At 44.4% G+C, this 17,500-nt stretch overlaps 1 protein-coding gene across 1 annotated transcript in view; it reads right to left on the minus strand.

The window, feature by feature from the left end:
• The window catches only part of LOC147025686 (exostosin-2-like), a 127,343-nt gene that overhangs the window by 24,590 nt on the left and 85,253 nt on the right, over nucleotides 1-17,500 (minus strand). Inside the window, exon 5 of the mRNA XM_085880359.1 lies at nucleotides 5,992-6,135. Within this exon, the coding sequence (XP_085736485.1) occupies nucleotides 5,992-6,135 (144 nt within the window). The remainder of the gene's footprint in view (nucleotides 1-5,991; nucleotides 6,136-17,500) is intronic.

A 17,500-nucleotide genomic window follows, 5' to 3' on the forward strand; every position in this document is an offset into this window, starting at 1 on the left:
AAATAATGGAAAAAGTCTTTCAGAGTCAATAACAAAATGAAATACGTCCTCGTTTACAAAACAAAATTGGCAGCATGTGGATATTGGGCAAAGTTCCTGACATATGTGTTACATGGGATAATCCAGTGGGCAAGGCACCACTGGAGATCTCCCGTTCTTTTGGCAATTGATTCAAGGAGGACCAGCAGGAAGTAGCCTTTTCCAACGTGACACTCCATTGAGTGATGACACACGCTGAAAATTTTCTTCAAACATGACTTGTACAGGTTCTTACTGGTGGCAATATGAAATTCATTTGTCCCTGTTCTAACAGGGGGGGAGATCTCTGGGAGAACAGTCAAAGAGTAGCTTTAGGAAATGGGGTTCTTCAGGATGACCACGAGCGCTCTGAGTCCATAATCGTCATAACTGATGATTTTTTTGTACAACTTTCCTCATGATTAGTCCAAGTGTCCTCTTGGATCGAATCCCTGTTGAAGTTGAAATTTCCTCGTCTTCCACCCTACACCAGAGTTTGGCCGTAGGTGCCATACCTTGTTTATGCCCGCGTCATTGAACAGCTGGCACAATTCCCAACTCCTGAATATATCAGGAAAGAGGGTTAAAAATAGCGGCTCAACTTCATACATCCCTGGGGAGGATGCGTCTGCTTTGCGACTCACAGAGAGTCCTTTCCAGGCATTGAGAAGGCTCTGATAAAATAAGGGGAGTACTGATGTATCCACATCCTTGAGGTGTGTCAGGAATTCAAGACCATAGCCAAAACTGCCCGCCTGTTGCAAAATGTGAAAGGCCAAGAGGCGGTTTGGCAGGTGTTCAGCATATAGGAGGTGTTTAATGGAGGACAAGCGAAAAGCCATGATGCGGGACTTCACATGGACTAGGTTTTGACCTCCGTTGGACGAAATATGGCATATTACATTTGGCCACAGCCAGTGATGGCCTCTCCCAAAAAAATCCACCAATTTTGCAGGGATCGTGCCCAGCAGTACTTCTGATGGTTGCAGGCAAATAAATTTATGCCATAGAGCTGCAGCAACCAAGTTATTGGCCACCAAGACACGTCCTTTAAAAGATAGATGTGGCAGGGCTCTTCTCCACCTGTTCAATTTCTTCATTATTTCTTCAGTCGTGTCTTCCCAGTTCTTTTTCATAAATTGTGTGGAACCCAGGAAAACACCAAGATATGCCACACCTTCTGTCTTCCATTCTAGGTTTTCCGGAAGTGGTGGTGGAGGTGTCAAGACAGGAAGGCAATTTTTAAGGTATGGCACCCACAGTGCCTTACTTTTCTTCCAAGTAGCTCATCAGGAAGAAGCCAGGAAAAAGGTTCTCAGGGATTCTGTGAGTGCAGTGATGTCTTGGTTATTCCTGATGATGATGCAGACATCATTGACATAAACAGATATCTTCAACGGAGGACTCCTTGGAAAGCAAGTTAGATCAGAGATATTCTCCCCGAGTGTACAAAGTAATGGTTCTATTGCCACCGCAAAGAGCAAGCCTGAAACTGGGCAACCCTGCTGCACCCCTCTGAACCTGCATTGGGGAAATCAATTCATTGTTAACATTCATTACACTAAATATGTCTGTGTACAATAAAGCTCTGAAAGCTGTGAAATTCACCCCAAATCCATATGCATCGAGGATCTGCCACAAGAAAACATGATCAATACTATCGAAAGCTTTTCCCAAGTCTAAAAAGAATATACCAAAGTCATTTCGATCATAACAAGCACACATTAGTTACCGAACCAAGAAAATATTGTCATAAATGGAACGACCGGCGATGCAGAAAGTCTGATCAGGTAGGACAAGATTGCCAATGACTTTCTTCAGACGATTTGCCATCGTTTTTGAAAAGAGTTTATAGTGAGTACACAGCAATGAAACCAGTCACCAGTTTTCCATCCGTCGGAGATCACCGGACTTTGGGAGGACATGCACCACTGCTCTCCAGAGACTTAATGGCATTATATTACACCGGATCGCAAATATTCATGGATTATATTCAAGAGTTCCGGACCTATAAGGTCCCAAAATTCCAAATTAAATTCTGCAGGTGTGCCATCAATTCCGGGTGCCTTTCCAGAGTCCATTTCACCAAGGGCTCGTTCTAGTTCTGCGAGGGTTAATGGCACCTCCAGCTCCAGACGCTGTCTCATTCAGGGATGGGAGATGGGAGGTAAAGAGATTCATCTTATCCTCACAAACATCTTTTTTGAAAATAGTTCTGAATGGAACTTTCTAATGGTATTTTTTACCTCGTCAGAATTTGTGATTACATTTTCACTGGGGTCCAAAACTGATAAAATAAGCCGAGATGGCTTGGTTTCAGCTTCGAGGTGGAAAAAGGATTTACTAGGACTATCCGATACTTTTAGATTATGGATTCTGAGCCTAACGAATGACCCAGCAGCCTTTTCCTGCAATAACCCTCTCAGCTGAGTCCTTTTTTCTTGGAGCAATTTATAATTTGTCTCATTTTCTTGTTTTGCAAGTTTGTTCTCCAGCTTTAGAATTTGGGTTTATAACCAGGCTAATGCGATTTGACTTGTATGAGTCTTATATGAATTAAACTGTTGAGAAAACAACCGTATATGGGTTTTTACATTGTTCCACCAGAGATTACTAGAATGGAAATAAGGCTTTGTTTCTGCTAACGTGAACCAGAGATTGCGAAAAGCTTCGTTAAAAGTGGCATCATCCAGAAGACTCGTATTAAATTTCCAATAAGCACTTCTACGATGGAATTGGGGACAGGATAGACCCACAGTGACCATGTGGTGGTCAGAGAAGATGGAGGAGAAAATATTTGATGAGGCTACAACATTCTTTAAGCATGGAGTGATGTACCAGCGGTCAAGCCTCGCTAAGGACACATGACCATTGGAGCATTGACAGCATGTAGACTGTTGATCAATTGGGTGCATCAAGCGCCATACATCAAGGAAACCGGTGATGGAAAGACAATGGGAGAAATCACCATGGGCTTCGGGGTGTGAGTTTCTGTCTGTCAAATTCTGTCCGGTGAGTTTCTGTTCAATTTGGGCTCAAATGTATATACACTGATTGATAGCAAACAATTTTAAATGGTTTATCACTACCGAAAAGAAAATTTTTCGGTCAGAGATCTCGTTTGATGCATACACATTAAAAATGATAAACTTTAGGTTATTAATCACCGGTTCCAGGGAACTAAAATGGCCCTTTCTCACCTACTGAAAGAGACAATATTCAGCTGCAAGTCCTGGGTTTAACAAATAACCAACTCCAGCAGATAGGGGAGACGTGTTATTAAAGAAACATTTACCTTCAAAAATGCTGCACCAGTCATGTTCAACCTTATCAGTGATGTGAGTCTCCTGTAAGAGGATCACATCAACTTTGCTTCCTTTTAAATAAATTATTAACTTGGGTCTGGTGGATGTGGTTAGCACAATCACCATTTATATTAAGTGGTGCAAGAGTGAGTGTTTTTTATCATTTGGTAGTAGATTTTGTTTGATGCTGAGAATACTCAGCCTTTGCCTTTGTTATAATTTTCGTTAGTCGATGAAACTGTGATTTTGTTAGATTAAGTTCTTTAGGACGAGCTTTGCAGTCTGAATAAAGGGAGCCAGATTGGGAAAGTGATCAATGATCACAACATTCCGTTGTCTGTAAGTTTCATTAAGAAACGAGAGAACGGGGTGTGGAGGGATTTAGGGCTGATCTGCCATTGGCTGTGACAACACAATCAAGTCCATCTCCTCATCTGATTCGGTTAAATCAGAAATTGCTCCACTGGGGAGCATGGTCTATATTCTCAGCTATTTTTGTTTTGGGAGCCGTTAATCCAGCATCTGGGGGGTCTCCAGAGTGTTGGGTTTGGGAAACATCAGCACACTGCCCACCATCTTCCTCAAAAACATTTACATCTTTGCTTCCACACTCCTGTGGCTTCACATTTACACGTTCATTTACTAAATTGGTGTAATCATCTTGGGCCACAGTTTGCTCGGTTTCACGTGCTTGGGTCGATGGTGTATCATTCACGGACCCATTAACAGCTTTAATTACATCATCGACCTCGTCTGTGCGAGTCATGCATGCACACGTTTGTACAGTTTGAGACCCGTTACACCTCTCTGGGGGATCCATTTCATAAGTTTGTTCAATGTTATGTGAAGGGATTTCAGCAGAAACCTGGATAGTGTTTGTAATGAAGGTCTCCATATCGAGCACAACCTTTTTAACAGCTCCTGATGAGTCATCGGGAGCCCTTCGTTTACTTGATGCCATTTTAAGTTCTGTATCTTTGACAACGGTTTGATGAGAACGAGTAATATCGTTCATAGTTAAACCGCTAGCTTCCTCCTGATTAGGAACATTACTTGGTGGAGTTACGGTAACCTCCTTCTCATAGGGAACGTTAACTGGTAGAGGACCGGTCATCTCCTCCCTATACCCTGCATTAGTGTGACTGTTTTGCCACATCTGGAGCACGAGGCTTTGGGACAAAAGCTCTGCACTGGAAACACGTTAAGGTGGCGGACGATGCATAGATTTGATAATTAATGTCCTCAAAATTAATTTTAAACGAGATGTTGAGTCCCGTATCTTCCCCACTGTCTGGTAAGACCTTATAAACCGCCTTCGGAAACTCATTACATGTTTTACACGATCGTTCCGGCAACCGAGAGGAATCATGGACATTATGGAAACCATTTTCCCATAACAGGATAACACAAACATGGTGTTGTCATTCTATATGAAAGGCGGAACATTTGATATTACAACTCTCGTCGCGGGAGTTATCATCTTCGACGCCATCAATAAAGATATCGCTTTCCATGGTTATTCCCGTACTCACGACCTCATGGACGAGTGCAATGTCAAGAACAAAAACAACCACTTTCTGATTCATACGAGATGCGGCACAAATATTTTCATCACAAATTATGTTCCCAACCGCGAGGATAATGTCCTCGACGAGAACTCCTTCAGGAGGCACACACACAAACGCATGCTTCCTGGTTAATCCTGGTTCAGAGAAAAATGGAGATAGTGGTGAAACAGAGGGATGGTGGGGATGGAAATGTTGTGGATAGCGAATGGAACTGATATTGTAACCACAATCATAATAATCCATAAAATTGCAATACCCATCATAACAAAGTTTGCGAGCTTTGTTTGACAGTGCAATTTTCCATTTTTTTGTGGAGCAAAAATAAAACAAATTTTGAATTCAATTTCAATGATGAGTCTAAAATGCACCTGTAACTCAAAATTATTTCAGTATTCTCATAATACATCAATCCTTAGTACTTCACAAAGCCTGATGTTGGCCTGGGATCCTATGGTCCCGAGTTTGAGGCCCGTTGGCCGGTGAATTAACACCAGGTGGGGTTGACTCAGCCCATCATCCAATGTACTTACTCAGCCCGAGGTTGGCAAAATGAATACCAATGTACCGGTATAGGGGCACAGCTTCAGCTGCACAGCTGCGCTTCCAAGAATTGATAGCTACCCAGCAGCCAAGCTGCCATATGCCAGAACAGAACAGAGTACAGAACAAGAAAAAGAACAAGAAGAAGAAGAACAAAATCAAGAAGAAGAAGAAGAAGAAGAAGAAGATGAAGAAGATTCTTTTAATCTGAACTTCAGTTCAAGGATGTGATGAATTGCACTGAAGAGGAGGAATATGCATTTAGGGAGAGAGCAGGACAACATCGTTTCCATTTTATCGGTATCCCTTAAAATCTGAACCGGGTGTCGCTTCCACCGTTTTCTCCCCATTATTACTGCTCAGGTCTTAATCTCCGGAGCAAGCAGAGCAAGACTGAGCATTGCAATGCTCGTTGCGAAGGGAAAGGGGCACAAGATGCAAATGATGTGACTTGAGATTGTCCGAGCAGAAGCTGTTCCTCTCTATTCATTTTTTGTTACCACGAAAGAAGGGGATGATGGGAATTGTGGCAAAGACAACAGTTGTTCAGAGAAACTCACTTTATGGTAAAAAGCTGCTCCGGTCAAGACCATGGACACTTCATTGGTCCACTCTGACTCGTACTTCCACTTCCCAGTCTCGTGATCCCACAGATGCAGCCTCCCTGGGTAGCCGACCAGGCGATCGGGAAACTCGCGCCACACCTGGAAATGCACGCACAAACAAACTGGAACAAGGAACACTTTCACAGCCGCGTTCACTTCAACGTTCCAGTAAAATATCCATACTTCACTGGTTAATTAAAATTACCAACGGACTCTATTAAAGATGCAAAATTGTAATAATTAATTTGTCAAGCCGTCTCCCTCAAGTACTGTTTTGCACTCAAACTGCATGACTCATGTGCACCTGAAGGCCACTTGATGTGCAACACAAATAGAAAATGACAACCATTTCAATTGATACACATCTCTGGATTTACCACTCATCATGGACTTTTTTGAGGAGACGTCACTTCCGGTTGTTGGCACGCTGCTGTGTCAGCTCCTTCGCGGATCAAGATAAGTGTTTTTGTGTTTTGTTTTGCATATTTTGTTTTCGACATTTTTGTCAGGCATTGTGGGTTTTGTATTTATAAAAGGTGTAGTTGTGTTCATCACAGTTTTAGCAGGTATTTATATTAGTCTATTGAAAGAAGAAGGGTTAGGCCGAGTGTTAACTTTAGTGTTTAAAGCAAGCATTTGTCAGTTTCGTCCTTGGGAATGTGGGGGTGAAAAAGGGAATAAATAGAGCCCGAAGGAGAAAGGAAGAGGAGTACATGAAATGTGATAGATGCTCAGTGTGGGCCACATCAAGAATAGGGGAAGCAGAGGGTTCTTACTGTTGTAGGAAGTGTGAGGAAATAATCCACTTGAGGATAGTTATACAAGGTTGAAGGAACAGATAGATAGTTTACAGCAAGTAGGAAGATGTGAGAAATTTGAAGATAATAAATAGTTACAGTTGCGAAGTGAGGATTCTGAGGATATTGGAAGTAATGAGAGTGCATGCAGTGGTGGAGGTGCAGTCGGAGCAGGCAGTTGTGTGGGTGCAGTGAGAGCAGGCAGTGGTGTGGGTGCAGGCAGAGGTGAGGGTACAGTGTTACAGTGTTACACCCCCCCCCCCCACAAAATTGTATTTGTACCCCAAGTTTGGAGTTTGAAACTTAAAAGATGCAGCCATGCATACGGAACAAAGGGGGAGAGAAAGAGAGAAAGAGAGAAAGAGAGAAAGAGAGAAAGAGAGAAAGAGAGAAAGAGAGAAAGAGAGAAAGAGAGAAAGAGAGAAAGAGAGAAAGAGAGAAAGAGAGAAAGAGAGAAAGAGAGAAAGAGAGAAAGAGAGAAAGAGAGAAAGAGAGAAAGAGAGAAAGAGAGAAAGAGAGAAAGAGAGAAAGAGAGAAAGAGAGAAAGAGAGAAAGAGAGAAAGAGAGAAAGAGAGAAAGAGAGAAAGAGATAAAGAGATAAAGAGATAAAGAGATAAAGAGATAAAGAGATAAAGAGATAAAGAGATAAAGAGATAAAGAGAGAAAGAGAGAAAGAGAGAAAGAGAGAAAGAGAGAAAGAGAGAAAGAGAGAAAGAGAGAAAGAGATAAAGAGATAAAGAGATAAAGAGATAAAGAGATAAAGAGATAAAGAGATAGAGATAGAGATAGAGATAGAGATAGAGATAGAGATAGAGATAGAGATAGAGATAGAGATAGAGATAGAGATAGAGATAGAGAGAGAGAGAGAGAGAGAGAGAGAGAGAGAGAGAGAGAGAGAGAGAGAGAGAGAGAGAGAGAGAGAGAGACACTTTGACTTTTATGTTCTTTTTTTACAAAAGTATAAAAAAAACATTTTATAAAGGAGAAACATTTTTCTTAAAGACACAAAAGTTACATATTTGAAATGTACAAGGTTACATAATGTGTTCACAAAAGTGATCAGTCTGCACTATTCAAAGTGGTCTTTTGATTACAAAGTGAATCATTCGGAGCCCACACACTTTTAAAAACGTACATTTTGTTGATGAAAGTGCAGAAAGAAAATTGCATTTTAATACAGGAAAAAAACAAGTCCGTTAAACAAAGCCAGAAGGTTATCTGCACACCCTGAAATCTTTTCAATTTTCATTCTCCTTGTGCGATATATCGACTTATTTGCTGTGGCAATGAGAAAATTGGCCAAAATCACTTCCAGTGGATGTGTTTTGGAGTCGAAGCCAAAAATAAAAACTTTTAAAGTCAAGTTCAAAGAAAGCTTGGAGCACAATTCACAAAGCAAACCAAACAAAGGGATCAAACGTGATCAATTATCAGTATTATCATGAAATCCATCCCGGTTCATGTCTAACATCTGTTTGAGTGCTATGCTGGCCAGATCAAACACTCAAAACTGCTTTTTGTAAGGCAGGGAGAAGGAGATGTGCAGAATTGATATCATGGAGTAAGATAGCACTCGATATGGAAGGATGCCAGCCAGCATTGAGAAAAAATGACTGCTCCAAATTTGTCCAACCTGACACTAAAAAGCGACGATAGAGTGAAGTCATAAGCCTTTAAAAGTCACACAATTTATTCTCGAGCATTTTAGAACAAACAATACTGATAAAAACACCAGAATACTGTACATGTCTAAAGTAGCAAATCGGGGGATCGCAAAAATCGTCAAATTGTACTTCTTCCTTCTCTCAATGTCATCAGTCAGCCGAGCACAAAAACGGCTGAAGTGATGACAATGATTCTAGTGACGTCATCTCTTTGGCATTGCCATCACAACATCCTTTAACATTTTTGTCATGTGTGATTTGTGTGGCAACAGCAACAATTGTGTGAATATGTCAACGTGCGAGGTACTTGTACATTTGTCATGTGAGATGGTGTAATTGCTGTTGTCTCTCCGCCTCCCGTACTGAAGCCGAGTCTATGGGTCTATCACTTCGCCATTACAGACAGGTCAGTGATCTCTCTGTCTTCTACTGCTTCCCTTCTGGTATTGCACCATCAGTTCTTTCCGAGATTTGTCATCAAACTCCCCCCCCCCCCAGGTTTCTGCTCGACACACACGGTCCACCATCAACTAACTCCTGGTGAAAAAACTAAAATCCAGGATCACTGCTCATCTCCATTCATTTGTTCCTCTTTTTCCCCACCTGTGCAAGAAACATGCACATCCTCTTCAATGTCATTCTTCCCTCCAGGTCTTCAAGACAGCTGTTCACCACCATCTCAAATAACCCCCCCATCCAAAGCTTGACCTCATAATCTTCTTCCACACCTGTTAGACAAACCCCAACCCTCCCAAAATTTTGCTCTGTATCCATCTTGTCCACCTCTTGCATTCTCTCCTACCCCTCATTGTTATCTCCCATCCCTTGTTTATCCGTCTCTGACTATTTTCTCCCTCTGCTCTGCTATAAACATTTCCCCCTTCTTCTTCTGATATTCCTTTTGTTATGTTGCGTCCTGATCCGTTGTGTTCTCCCTCTTCCACGAACCTTGACTGTCTCCAAAAAAATTATACAAATGAAATTCTACAACAGTAGTTCCCTTTTAAATGTGCGGACCCTTTAATAAGCGCGACTCACGAGCCGCGATACCAACAAATATTTTGCGGATCACCATTTGCGACTATTATCGTGACACCGGGCCACATAATGCACCGAGCAGATGAATCCTTTTGGAGGGAGGACGGGAAAGTCCTCCTCTAATCTGAGCTTGATTCCCAGCGGGATAGTATCATGCTATAAACCTTCATCTTCAATATTTGTATCATAGAGGAGGTAATGCTTCAAAAATGAAGTTGAGCCAGAGAACTCATTTGTGGATGTTGAAGATTCAAGGGATCCTTCAAAAACAAAATACCATTGGTTGCTTGTGTCATGATCACGGTTGCCTCGAATCGTATCATGGTTTCCAGAATGTGAAACCTAACCTCTCGATTTTAGAGGCAAAAACTGCTGTTAGCTGAAATTTATGGCACCAGAAGAAAGACGAATGTGTCATTAATAACAGTTACAGACAGCACTACACTTCCAAAATAGGTTAATGCTGTGATGTCATCTAACTACAATAACCGATGCAACAATAAATAGTAATAATAATCATGTTATAATAATAATAATGATAGCAAGAAAAGTAATCATAATAATAGTGAAAATAATAGTTCTTAACACGTATGTTGTTTTTGAAGTCAACAAAAAAGTATAAGTAAACGACAAACTCGAACCAAAATTTAAGAACAACGACCAAACTGAAGTGATAAAATATTGTGATATTTTGAAGTTGGAACAGTGCTGAGATACTGTGAAAAAACATGTGGTGTAACCACAGTACTGGACAAAACAGGTAGACAACCACAGTGAAGGGGAAAACTCTTGAGCCTCAAGAGGATTTAAAAAAAACGAGAAACTGCAAAAAACAAAACACAAGAAACAAACTTGGTCATACTTTAAATAATATATTACATGATAAATGCTGCTGCTCTTTGCACCAGTCTCCAGAAACAAATAAGGCTTTGGCTCAAGGAATCCAGTAAAGAAGGGTCGGGGTGGGGAGTGTAGGAGGGAGGGGGTGGAATATGAAACCATTGAAGGCAGCAGCATGGCATGTTATGTGGATGGGACCTGCAAGGTTCCCAGCCGTGCGTCAGCAGCCGCTGGCTAGATGGGACTCAAGGGGGTAGAGGCTCGTAGTGATTGCAGCCAAGCCACAAGCACAGCACTCGCTCCCCTCCCCCCATACTTCCCTGGTTTACTCAGTCACATTCCTGCAAACTCCCAGTGCTGGACCACAGACTCCCCTCTCGAGTTTCCTTCAGGCCCAATCGGCTGTTTTTTTATTTTTATTTTTACTGTGTGTGTGTCTGTCTGTCTGTCTGTCTGTCTGTCTGTCTGTCTGTCTGTCTGTCTGTCTGTCTGTCTGTCTGTCTGTCTGTCTGTCTGTCTGTCTGTCTGTCTCTCCTCAAATTCCTACAATTGCAGCTGTTTTTCCACCATCACCCCAATGCTCCCCCTCCCCCATCAACCATGAGGTTCCTCCTCCCCAACACCCGGGGGACCCTCATCCAGATGAGGGGGATCAACCTCCCCCAACACCCTGTGGCTGCACCTCGCCCAACAACCTGTGGCTGCCCCTCTCCAAACACCATGCAGCTATCCCTTCCCTGTCGACCCTGCATCGCCCCCTCCTTGTCGATCCTGCGGCTCCTTCTCCCTGTCGACCCTGCGCCCCCCTCCCTGTCGACCCTGCGCCTCCCCTCCCTGTCGACCCTGCGGCGCCTGCGCCCTGTCAAACCTGCAGCTCCAACTCCCTGTCGGCCCTATGGCCCCAGCTCCCAGTGACTCCAATCCTTGTACTTCCTGCTGCTCAAGCTCCCTTTCCTCCCTGCGGCTCCAGCTCCATGTCGACCCTGCAGATCCCCCTCCCTGTTGACTCTACGGCCCGCCTTCCCTGTCAGTCCCATGACTCCAGCCGCCTCTCAGCCCACTGCCCAGGCATATTCTCGGCACCTTGCATCAGCAGCCTCTGAACACCTCACCTCAGTGGCATATTGGGTCCTTGCCCCAGCTTCTTCCTGACCCCACACATGAGCTGCCTCCTGGCCCATAGCCCCGGCTTCCTCCTACCTCCTCGTCCCAGCTGCCTCCTCGTCCCCTCGCCCCAGCTGCCGCCTCGTCCCCGTGTCCCAGCTGCCTCCTCGTCCCCCAGCTGCCTCCTCGTCCCCGTGCCCCAGCTGCCTCCTCGTCCCCGTGCCCCAGCTGCCTCCTCGTCCCCTCGCCCCAGCGGCCTCCTCGTCCCCTCGGCCCAGCTGCCTCCTCGTCCCCTCGCCCCAGGTTCCTCCTCGTCCCCTCGCCCCAGCTGCCTCCTGGTCCCCTCGCCCCAGCTGCCTCCTCGTCCCCTCGCCCCAGCTGCCTCCTCGTCCCCTCGCCCCAGCTGCCTCCTCGTCCCCTCGCCCCAGCTGCCTCCTCGTCCCCTCGCCCCTGCTGCCTCCTCGTCCCGTCACCCCAGCTGCCTCCAAGTCCTCTCGCCCCGGCTGCTTCCAAGTCCCCTCGCCTCAGCTTCCTCCTCGTCTCGTCGCCCCAGCTTCTTCCTCGTCACCTCACCCCAGCTGCCTCCTTGTCCCCTCGCACCAGCTTCCTCCCTGTCCCCTCACCCCAGCTTCTTCATCGTCACCTTGCCCCAGTTGTCTCCTCGTCACCTCGCCCCAGCTTCCTCCTCGTCCCCTCGCCCCAGCTGCCTCCTCGTCCCCTCGCGCCAGCTGCCTCCTCGTCCCCTCGCGCCAGCTTCCTCCCTGTCCCCTCGCCCCAGCTTCTTCCTCATCACCTCGCCCCAGCTGTCTCCTCGTCACCTCGCCCCAGCTGCCTCCTCGTCACCTCGCCCCAGCTGCCTCCTTGTCACCTCGCACCAGCTTCATCCCTGTCCCCTCGCCCAGCTGCTCCTCGGCCCCTCACTCCATTATGCTGCTTGAAACAAAGAACTCATGTGCTATCCTTTTATGTGGAACTATCACACGAGTATAATAGGCCAAATCACCCAACTGTAGTACTAGATAACTGTATCACATTATATGGCATTGCATAAACTATAGCTTGCTCGCAAAATAAGTGCAGATCAGTCACAATAGGAAATTTCTTGTTGCACTTCATCAATTTCATCAACATCTAAATATCACCTTTGTTTTCTCAGGCAACTCACAATGCACTCGCTCAACACCAGTGTTAAAGTCCTTTCTCATTATTGTTCATTCTATACAGGACCTTCAGAAAGTATTCACACCCTCCACTTTTTCACATTTTGTTGTGTTTCAGCATGAATTTAAAATTGATTTAATTAAAAATTTTTGTCACCGATCTCCACAAAATACCCCATAATGCCAAAGTGAAAACATGGTTTTAGAATTTTTTACAAATTAATAAAAAATTGAAAAGCTGAAATGTCTTGAGTCAATAAGTATTCAACCCCTTTGCTATGACACTCCAAATTGAGCTCATGTGCATCCAGTTTCCTTTTATTGTCTTTGAGATGTCTCTACAACTTGATTGGACTCCACCTGTGGCCAATTCAATTGATTGGATATGATTTAGAAAGAAACACACCTTTCTATATGTGGTCCCACAGTTGACAGTGCATGTCGGAGCAGAAACTCCACCATGAAGTCCAAGGAACTGTCCGTAGAATTCCGAGATTGAAATGTAAGGAGTCGTAGATCTGGGGTATGGTACAAAACAATTTCTAGAGTGTTGAAAGTTCACAAGTGAAAGCGAGCTCCATCATTAGGAAATGGAAAGAATATGGAACTACCCAGACTCTTCCTAAAGCTGGCCGTCCGACCAAACAGAGCAACCGGGCAAGAAGGACCTTGGTCAGGGACGTGACCAAGAACCCAGGAACCACTCTGACAGAGCTGCAGAGTTCCTTGGCTAAGATGGGAGAACCTGCTGGAAAGACAACAATCTCTGCAGCACTTCACAAATCTAGGCTTCATGGGAGAATGGCCAGACGGAAGCCACTCCTGAGAGAAAGGCACATGACAGCATGCCTGGAGTTTTCAAAAAGGCATGTGAAAGACTCCGAGAGCATGAGGCAAATGATTCTGTGGTCTGATGAGATGAAAATTGAACTCCTTAGCCTGAATGCAACGCACTACGCCTGACAGAAACCGAGCACAGCTCATCACCCATCCAACAACATCCCGACTGTGAAGCATGGTGGTGGCAGCATCAGGCTAAGGGGATGATTTTCAGTGGCAGGGACTGGGAGACTTGGAGGAATAGAAGGAACAATGAATGGAGCCAAATAGACAAATCGTTGAGGAGAACCTGCTTCAAAGTGCAAACGACCTTAACTGTGGTGAAGATTTACCTTCCATCAAGACAATGACCCCAAGATTACAACCAAAGCAACACTGGAATGGCTTCAGAACAAGAATGTGAAAGTCCTTGAGTGGCCCAGCCAAAGCCCAGACTTGAATCCCAATGAGAATCGATGGAAACACTTGAACATTGCTGGTCACCGACACTCCCCATCCAACTTGACAGAGCTTGAGCAAATCTACAAGGAAGAATGGGAGAAAATTCCCAAATCCAGATGTCCAAAGCTGATACAGATGTACCCAAGAAGACTTGAAGCAGTAAATCGCTGCCAAAGGAGCTTCTATTGACTCAGGGGGTTGAACACTTATTGATGCAGAACATTCCAGCTTTTCATTTTTAATTAATTTGCAAAAAAATTCTGAAAACATGTTTTCACTTTGTCATTATGGGGTATTTTGTGAAGATCGGTGACAAAATAATTGAACTTTAATCAATTTTTAATTCAGGCTTTAACACAATAAAATGTAAATATACCATCAGAGATGGGGAATCCCCCGCCATTGAAAAATAATTGAAATCAAATAAGCGGTTTTCCATTTATTACAAAAAAACATTTTTTTCAAGATGGCCGCTCCAGTCGGCCATCTTGGATCCAAAATTCAAATCGATATGGCGAACAGTTTATGAGTTATCACACTCACAGCTAGAAATGTTGATGCCCAGCCAGCCGGACGGACGGACATCCGGACAGCCGGACGGACGACCCAGGTGATAACAATATCCCCCTTCCACCACGCGGCGAGGGATAAAAAAAAGTGGAGGGGTGTGAATACTTTCTGAAAGCAGTGTGTGCACGAAAACATTATTCCTCATCTGGCTGCAAGTTTCATGAGTAGCTCAATATTGTCATCTGGAAAGTGGAAATGAGGGTAGGGGGTGGGGGGGGGGAGAGGTTATCGAGAGCTAGATTATGGTAAGTATGACATGGTCCGTGTGTTTCGAGTAGGTTAGATTGCCATGTAACACGGACCTGTCATAGTAAGTCGTTTTGTTACACATGATGCTTGAAGGCAGCGTATGTAATTTATAGACAGGACAGTCAGGGTAATATTGTATGCCTAAACACCTCTTGTTTTTGGGTGGCACCAGGTGAGGACTTCCCATTACAACGGCACATGTCACACGTGTGTGAAAAAGTTATCACGATCTGTCCCGTCAGTGTGTGCCAGACACAGCAGTGTAATGCACTGTAGGGCCTGGAAGGAGGCAACGGATTTATTTTCATTGGGACCACCCTATGGGCATGATGGCCTGGAGGAGGACTCCTCCCAGAAAGATGAAGGGGAACAGAGAGAACGGACAATCCAGAGCTCCTGGCGCAGGAGTGCGATGAAGAATTGTGGTGGGGTCACGATGGCTGGTTCAAGGTGCACATCCCAAGGTGCTCATCATCGCTACCTTCCAAAACGGGATGCAAGGAGTCCTGAATTTACACCATGCATCGTAAAAGGAATGTCCTCACCTGCAATTTTAATGTTTGCACAAGTGTGATCTGTGGTGCTAAATGTGGGTTCGGTTTCATTTATTTATATTTTATCATTGCATATAACTTTGCGTGTCCGCATTTCCCTGTTTGTGCATTTTGATCCACACTATTTGTTATGAACTGCTCGTCTTCTCCACTTTTGCCCCCATATTCATGATAAATAAACCTTTGAAAAGGTAAGAAACGTGTTTGATCCATCTGCTTCCCATGTGTGTGCGTCGATTTTGGTTCATTTGGGCAACCGAGGGGATCAGTAACGTTGTAGAATAACTGAACACAGTCGTAGGTTCGAAATTGTTAGGTTGTTTCTTGGGACAAAGGATATCACGTGAGTTCGCCTCATGCCTCAGACGTGACAATCCATAACAATAAATGTGTGTGTGTGTGTGTGTGTGTGTGTGTGTGTGTGTGTGTGTGTGTGTGTGTGTGTGTGTGTGTGTGTGTGTGTGTTTGTGTGTGTGTGCGCCTGCGAACCAATCACTGCTGGTGCCCACGAACCAACAAAAGCTACAACTCGTTTTATTGTGTCGGTTACATCTTTTTTTTTTAATTCTTATTCGCTCTTCTTCATATTTCCTATTCTTTGGTAATCACTTTTAGTAATATTCCAAACTATCCACTTTCCCCAGTTACCTAGTCGATCATCTTTTAACTGAGATTACTATCCCTGATAGGTTGCATTTTGAACAATGATTTCAACAGTTGTCAATATTGGTACGCGGGCGCCAGCATTGACCACTATTTTCGTTGTGTCTGTGTGTCTGTCTGTCTGTTTGTGACTCTCTCCAAAGCATCGCTCCGTGACTTTTGATGCGATCTTGATGAAACTTGGACACAAGCTAGATATCATGGTCAAGCTGTGTCTTTTTGTATGAGGGGCGTGCCACGCCCCTTGTGGGCGGAGCCACGCCCACTTGAACTTTTTATTTATTTATTTGTATTTTTTCTCACAATTTAATTTCCCAGAAGTTGTGCGTAATGTCCATAAGTACAACATATAAAAAATCCGATTTGATTTGGTCAATTTTGATGGAAGAGATAGGTTTTTTCGGTAGGGCTTCCTCAAAAGCTTCCACTAACTCAATTGTACCTCTCGTGGCATTGTTCAATAATGGCCGCGAACCATCGTCGCCTCCCGGCTCGTACAATTTTTTATTAAAACAAGAAAACAAGAGGTAAAGATCGATTCACCTTATACTTGCACAGTTACTAATTTGATCAATTAAAATTAACCTCCGACCTGCGTGCATGGGGCTGGAGAAACGAAGGACAAGATGAAAACAGCATCACTCGGGGCACAATCATCACAATATATCCTTACAAGCACCGAGTGTTTACCGAGTGTCTCCCTATCCTCGACATGACATCATATGCACACACTCTGATTTCCAGTTTTCAGCTCATTTGGCCAGAGTGGACAGAGCCCTCAATCAAAACATGCACCATGTTCTCGCATTGCCGAAACCAATGATGTTGGCATTCCACAACAGCCACTTGGCACGTGTGTAAACAAAGATCGCGTGCTATGTCCAATGGTATGATTCTCCTTGGCTGCGTTGAGATTTCAAACTTTTTCCCCTCATTCCGATCAAAAAAGATCGTCCTGGGTGCCGTTGAGCTTGCACGGCACGACCCCGGCAGACAAAGAATCTTGAGCCGAAGTGCCGGTAAGTGCAGAACCAGCAGAGCAACACCGTATATCAAGTGCCTCTGTCTCTTCTTTACCCCACCTCATTGGAACCAGGTGAGCTCAAAAATGCTTTCCCGGGCACACGGCACCTTCGATGTGCGCCGGTCAGCACCAGGCCCTGACAGATTTTCTCCCAAGCATCCTACGATGCGATATGATTTCAATTATGGTTGAAAAACTCCCACTCACTCTCCCTCCCTCTCTCTCTGTCTCTCTCCCTCCCTCTCTCGCTCTCTTTCTCTGTATTTTCCATGCACCAAGCATTGTGGACGTCTCTTTGAAGGCCAGAGAGCCGAGTGCAGAGGCTGCACTGTCAAATGCCCTGGGAAACCAGAGTTTGGCATGTGCCTGATCAGCCTGTCCAATGGGAAAACTCAAACATCGATGCAGTGAGTCAAGACACAAACATCCTGATTGACAGGAGAATATATTTACTTTACCCATGATGGTTGTTTTGATAGTTCGTTGCATTTCAGTTTCCTGTTAAGGTCGGTAATGTTGT

Source organism: Eptatretus burgeri, chromosome 5, assembly GCF_056783735.1.
Source record: "Eptatretus burgeri isolate ZD-2024b chromosome 5, Ebu_testis_v1, whole genome shotgun sequence".
Classification (NCBI taxonomy): domain Eukaryota; kingdom Metazoa; phylum Chordata; class Myxini; order Myxiniformes; family Myxinidae; genus Eptatretus; species Eptatretus burgeri.